This window comes from Olea europaea, chromosome 6, assembly GCF_002742605.1.
Source record: "Olea europaea var. sylvestris chromosome 6, O_europaea_v1, whole genome shotgun sequence".
In the NCBI taxonomy this organism is placed as follows: domain Eukaryota; kingdom Viridiplantae; phylum Streptophyta; class Magnoliopsida; order Lamiales; family Oleaceae; genus Olea; species Olea europaea.
The window spans coordinates 9,241,056-9,248,011 of record NC_036242.1 but is presented as its reverse complement, the minus strand read 5'-3'; the positions used below and the strand labels follow the sequence as shown (position 1 = coordinate 9,248,011).

The 6,956-nt window shown below is 33.3% G+C and overlaps 1 protein-coding gene across 1 annotated transcript; it reads left to right on the top strand.

Annotated features, from left to right (window-relative positions):
• The first annotated feature begins 318 nt into the window (after positions 1-318).
• LOC111395752 (V-type proton ATPase subunit e1) lies at positions 319-2,423 on the top strand. The gene is made up of 4 exons (XM_023021887.1): positions 319-512; positions 679-818; positions 1,320-1,367; positions 2,062-2,423. Exons 2-4 carry the CDS (start codon positions 721-723, stop codon positions 2,126-2,128), a joined length of 213 nt encoding a protein of 70 aa, XP_022877655.1. The 5' UTR covers positions 319-512; positions 679-720; the 3' UTR covers positions 2,129-2,423.
• Positions 2,424-6,956: the final 4,533 nt, after the last annotated feature.

Below are 6,956 nucleotides of genomic sequence, written 5' to 3'. Positions count from 1 at the left end.
ATATGTGATCAAGAAATAAGTTGTGATCTATAAGCATGTATTGTGACCATAATATGTAATTAAGAAATAAGTTGTGATCTATAAGCACGTAATTGTGATTATAATATATTTAATTAATAAAAGATATTTTCATTATTTTATAAATAAAACTTAATTAATAACTAATTTCTGAAATAATAAATTTTGTTTCTTAGTTTTGAAATGGATCGTAATTAATTTCTTATATTGTGAATTGTTCCCAATAGTTGAGCCCGAAACTAAATTGGCCTTAAATTTGTCTCATTTAATCAAGCCCGAACTCTTCACTGCTTGTGAAAGCCCATATCTTCAGCCATCAATCAACCTTGGCCCAAAACTTTCTTTTCCCAATCATTCATTAAACTGGCCTTAAATATTGATTTTCAATTTCAGTAGTCTATCCGTTCGACGAAACGCCAAATCAGATCAAAGCGACGTCGGATCTAGCATCTTCAAGTTACCGTAGAAGCATCCTCCGGTCACCGGATTTTTGGGTACTGTCATTTTTTACGAATGTGTTGAGATTTTGTACCAATGGTATATTGAATCGTTTGAATTTAAACCGTTCTCTGGCAATTTTTTGCAATTCTGATTGTTGTTGTTTAAAAATTCGAAATTCGAGTTATGGATTTGTGTATTAATTTGAGATCACTGTCGCAGAGAAACTGTAGTAAGTTGTTCATCGGGGAGATCGGATTGGAAATGGGGTTTTTGGTGACAACCCTAATTTTCGTTGTGGTCGGGATTATTGCATCCCTATGCATTAGAATTTGCTGCAACAGGGGACCCTCTGCAAATCTGTATGTATACATTTGTTTTCAAGTTTGTGCTTTCTTTCATAGTTAGTCAAATACTGGATTAAAAAAGTTGGGCACTTGTTAAGCATTAATGTGTAAGTATTATATGAATATATAAAATATAACGGAAGATTTAGAGGGCATTATCTTGACATCTGAAATTTTATCTAGGAGAAAGTTGTGTATCACTGGTATTTTTGTTAGCTTCTTGTATAATTTTTACATAAGGTAAAATTTAACAATTGGGTGAGATCAAATGATTTGATAGAACATCAGTGGTCCATTTAGTTACAGGAAAGAATCTACTTACTCTAGTTCGATATTGATAAATCATAATTTTACAGATGTAATTGATGTCAGGGTAAAGTTTTATGCAGAATCAACTCAATAAGTGTAATTTTTTAGCATACTGTCAAAATATTGCAATTATCTGCGTGATTGTTAGGTATCATTCGCTTTGGGAATTTATTTTTGGCTTGCGGCTGTTTCTATCTTCTGATGCAGGTTACACCTGACATTGGTCATTACTGCAACTGTATGTTGTTGGATGATGTAAGTCAAACTCCCTATCTATCAGCAAATAGATATATAGCCCATATTTGGTTAGGCTAAAAAACTAATTAATATATAAGTCAAAGTCATCAATTAGATTTTAACTAAATATTTGATGGGACCCACAACTTTTTAACTACACATTCCATCAACTTCTATTGAAATCTTCTGAAAATCTAAACCAAACAGGGTCATATTGTATTCTTAATATCTTATTATTCCTTTCCTGATTTTGATTGTGTTCATGCTTTTGACAAACTGTAGTCATAATACTGTTATTTTTTATTGGCCACATATCAGTGTATCCTCCATGTAATGAATCTTGTCAAATTTTTTACTTGCTTTGTAAATAACCATTATGCTTCAAAGGTTTTACCGTAATTTGCAACTGGATTATATACTATAATCCTAGATCAACTAAGGTTACCGTGGCTGGAAAATTTTGTTCTCTGTTGTGGCTTTCTTCTTCAGAGTTCAACATCAGTAATCTTGATCTTGTTGCCCTTTTTTTCCTTTTTTTTCTTTTTCTTTTTGCTTGCTCTTTTGTCAAAAAACTTGAGTTCATCTTTAAATTTGGCTCTATGCTTGTCGTCAAGTTGCTGCTTACTTTTGAATAATTTAGGCATGATCTTTCATGCTGCTTGATGTATTTGAGAGCACATAATGCACTGTGTTTTTCTTTATTCCTATGCAGGTGGGCAATAGTGTATCTAGCACAGATGAAACCACTAATTGTTCCTATTTTGAACGATACGGAGTGATGCGTTACATGAAATGCATATGCAACCGTTTGGAAACCTGTTTACTTATTGTGGAGCAAATTGGGCGTGTGAAGAATAAATATTTAGGGTACGCCATACACAGAATCCTTTCGGTGTCAGAGTTGTATGTAATTTTTATAATTGCAGACTAGTTTTTATGTTCATTTTTACATATTGTGCTCTATTGACTTTTGTTCTAAACCTGTTATAATCTCATATTCTTTTTTGTAAAGATGATAGCACATATCGTGTACGAAGAAAATAAGGAAATGTATTTGGTAGCTTATCTGCTGTATATCCGATTCAACATGTTGGTTTTAAAGAACCAAAGTGAAGGAATGCTCACCCTCACCTGATTATGGCAAACTTTATCAAGGTAATGGTTTCCAAAAAATACGTCAGATAGTAGCTATACGATGATGAAAAAGAAAGTTATACAGTAACATACAGATAGTTATGCCTCAATGTACATTAGGCAGAGTTGGGCATGTCGATTGGCAATGAGTTTCCAGGAGTTGCACTCATAGGACTCTACATTACTAGTTTCTTGATTATAATTGGATTATATTATTTTCAGTAAAGGCTTCTTTGATTGTCTGAAAGGAAAAATTACAATTTCTAAACCTAAATAAAAAAATAAAAATTTATGTAAGTATACAGATAATGAAGAATACAAGTAGTTTTATTTTTGACATATCCTACTAAATTACATTGCAAAAGAATTGCAAATTGTAGCCCCCGTATGGAATCCATTTTAACATGAATTTGAGAGGAAATGTATCTTGGAAAAATGATTTCTTGGAGAATATGTTGTTAATAGATACAGAAAAATTTTGAATTTACGTATAATATTATTATTTTATTGAAAAATGTGTAGTTAAAAAGAAAAAAGAAAAAAGAAAATTCCCTTTTGACAGCAATATATGTTGTATATGTAAATACTATGTGTGAAAATATGTAGCATTCATTTATAAAAGGAAATAAAAAACGAAAAGAAAAAATATAGATTAAGCGTAAGCGTAAATAATACGCTAAATAAAATGAAGCCCAAAAATGGGGCTTAATATCATCTTTCTAACTTTATATATTCTGTATTTCTAGGGTTGTGACTTCAATCATATGTAGTTTCAATTGGTATAGAGTTTAAGCAAATTAAAAATATTTTTTTTTTATCGTTATTTCACTATTCCAACCATCATTTTTAAATTCTTCTATCATAAATAGAACTCACTTTATCTCTAACGATCAATAAATCAATTATCAAAATCCCTACAAAGAAGCACTCAATTTCCCTGGGTGATATAGGACTGGTTTCATATGCTTTCTTTTACATGTTTCTGAACAGTGAATAGTCTAGAGACAAGCAGCGACTTAGGCAGTGCTTAAAACCAAATGCAAAATCAAAGGAGATTTCACCGACTTCCATAAACACATTCATCGTGATGAACCTCAAAGATGACTAGGGCCGTCAAATGCATGTCATAAATGCAACGAAAGATCAAAATCAATAAATAAAAATAAAAAACATTTATCTAAGAATTGCAAACAGATTCATACTTAACGTTGTTGTTATGACTTCTCCGTTACTCTTCCACACAGCACGTGCTAGTAGAGCTAATAGTGATAGGAGCGTCCTCAGTCTATCGTAAATGCACAAGCCAGCTGCACGCTAACAAGTGTATTGCTTTGTCAGTTGAATTACAAAGAAACCAATTAAGCAATGAAAAATAAAAAATGAGCTCCAGTGTTTCTTTCCTCCAATTATTTCATATCGTTAAACAACCACGACAATCCTTACCTCTTGCATATTGAAGCAACCAGACTAGCCATGAAGTTTCTAAGATCCCAATTATTGTCAGAGAACTTATTTGATGTAAGAAACTCCCTTCTTCTGGATCAAATTTTTTAAGCACATCACCACACACACTTCTAAGCTTATAAAAATAAATTTGCACTCAGAACCAGTTTTCCATAGGCACGTCAAAAATGGAATGATAGCACTGTGCTTATCTTTGTTGAGATTGTCCAACATCGATTGTGAAATGAGCTGGTGATCAGTTTATAAGTATGGGAGAAAGTCTCATTTCTTGAGCTAACTTTTGAAGTTGAGAATGTCCAATACCATCCAACACTAATATCAGAGCCTAAATTATCAACAAGTTTCGGGTCCAACGGTCATGGGAGATGCAAGTTGGTGTAAAGAGGAGACGGATTTGGTCTCATCCATGCCCGTTATGTGAAGGTGAGACAAGTTTGGTCTCTCACAGAGCCCAATGTGTAAGGGAGAGATTGTTGAGGTTGTAACACATCGGTTGTGAAAATGGCTGGTGATCGGTTTATAAGTATAAGGAAAGTTTCATCTTTTGAGCTAGTTTTTTGAGTTGAGAAGGCCCAATACCACCCAACAATTTTTTGCCTCCGCTTTACTTAAAATGTTCCGTATTCTGTTATCTTAATTTGGAATAACATCAAAAGTTTGACATGGGCCGCCTTAAGCTAAATATTCAAATGTTTCAACCAACCATATGATATTTCATTTTTTGTATCAATTGATGTTTTTTAATATGGCTCATAACATCGGCAAAGCAGCAGTATGAAATTTAATATGAAACCAAAATTTGGAACTTGGAATCAATAAGTTGTTAACATTAACCATGTCTGCTAAATAAAATGAACACCCAAGGAAATTGCTAAAGACTATACATAGACTATAAACTTGTGTTTTTCCCACCTTAATCCTCAATGAGATGGGGAAAAAAATGTAACCATAAACTTACATGGGGCTCGATGTGTATGTGTGGATTTTGAAGAAAGATCCAAACAAAACGCATCAAAGCAAAAATCAGAGCAAAATTATTGAGATGATAAGAAACTTACATAATATCAGATCCTGAGCCCTTGCCCTATAATGTTGATACAGTTTGGACAAGAAATGACTTAATAATTACCATATCAACAACAAAAAATGTAAAGTGAGGAACTGAAGGATGGATCCCTGAGTCGGTATCCAAGCTCACAAGGGCTTCTTTAAAGAGGGCAGGATCAGATCTACTAACTGTAATATCTGTGACTTTCCCAAAGTCTTTAGCTGAGGCACAAATCAGAAAACCAATGGTGTCAATTTTTCCTTGATTGGAATCACATAGATTTGCACACAAGGCCGCAGCTGCACGTGAAGCTCACAAGAAAGTACATGCTTTACAAGTAATTTGATGTCAACAAGAATTCAATCTTCTTTGTACGCAGTCTTTGCATTATCATAAGGAACAGTGATTACCGCGACAAACAAAAGGTATATCATTTTTATAACATGGGTAGAGTGAATAACACACGAATCCCTTATGAATTGAACATAAAGCCATCATAGTCGGTTTAATTCAACGGCACGGCCAAAAAATTAACTGTATCCAGAGATGGGGGAAAGGGATTATTCTATCATTCGTAGATATACACATCTGCTTTTGTTGTACATATTTTAGACTCTATCGTTGTACTCGAGTACATTCTGGAGGAGGATTTTCTGGAATATTGGGTTGAACTCCTCTAATAGCTAACCAATGAACAACAACTGCATTATCTAATGGTGCCCTTTGGTAGAGGAGCTTCAATCACCTAAATTACATCGACACCACAATAAAAATGAAAATTTTAGCTACTAATGACAATCCCTGAGAAAAAAAGTTTGAATCCCTTACATCCTTATCCTCAGTGTAGAAAAAATCTTTATATTCAGCAGCTCTTTTAACTGCAACGGATCTCCCGATGCAAATTGATACATTGGCTGTAAGATATTAGAGAAATAAAACAAAACAGAAGGCGAAAAAAACAGAAACCCTCAAATCAAAGACTAACATTTGAACATTAAATAGCCATAATTAGAAACTTTGTCAAATAAAAAGACACCTGAAGTACAACGAAAATAGAAAAACTAGCACTTTGGCAGATCAGTTGGGAGGCTCTTGAGCATTGATCAGTTTGGAGTACAACCTGTGGTTTAACCTATCTGCAGCTTGAGGGGCCAATGTGTAGACTCCAGAATTTAGTCACTGGTGGATAGTTGGATTTCAAAAAAAAAAAGAGAGAGAGAGAGAGAGAGAAACTAACACATGATGCAAGAAAAGATTGAATTAAGTGCATTGTCCACGTCAATGGTAGTTAAGGTGGTTCTCCTCGAACAGGGCCGGCCCTGAAAATTATGAAGCCTAGGCAACAAATTGTTACGAGGCCTTCAAATATAAATTTTTTTAGTAAGTATAGAAGTCTCTTTAATATCAATTATGATCAATTCAAATTCAATTTCTTTATAGCTTTTAAAAAGCGAAATGGGAACTTTTAATACACACACACACCCCTCTTATAAATTTTAAAGAAATTTTATAAGGTTAGGAAAACATTATAGGGGAAATTTCTTTAATTTTTTTTTTTTTATGCATTGATTTTTTTTTTATTATTATTTTTTTGGTATATCTTGCCATCTTGGTAGATAGAAAAATATAACAAAATATATCACTAGACAATAGTTTAATTATAGATCCATTTTATTTCTTAAACAAGAATGTAAGTTAGTGTGACCCAAGTAATTTGGTCCTCTTATTTAGATCAATTTTGTTGTATTTTGAAGGGCTAAAGACCCAATCCCAAAAAAACAAGGAAATATTTTGTTGGGTCATGGATGTTTTTTTTTTTTTTTTTTAAAGGCCCCTCAAGTTGGAGGCCCTAGGCAATGGCCTTGGTAGCCTTGGGCCGGAGCTGGCCCTGTCCTCGAATGCCACATGCACTTGATAGCTTCCTTTACAAAAAAAAAAAATAATAATAATAATAATAATAA

What these genes read in the sequence shown, in the direction of transcription:
- LOC111395752 (XM_023021887.1), top strand. Translation starts at nt 721, where the DNA reads ATGGGGTTTTTGGTGACAACCCTAATTTTCGTTGTGGTCGGGATTATT. An exon ending in AGGGGACCCTCTGCAAATCT is followed by an intron (nt 819 to 1,319) that starts GTATGTATACAT and finishes CTTCTGATGCAG; the next exon opens with GTTACACCTGACATTGGTCA. An exon ending in ACTGTATGTTGTTGGATGAT is followed by an intron (nt 1,368 to 2,061) that starts GTAAGTCAAACT and finishes ATTCCTATGCAG; the next exon opens with GTGGGCAATAGTGTATCTAG.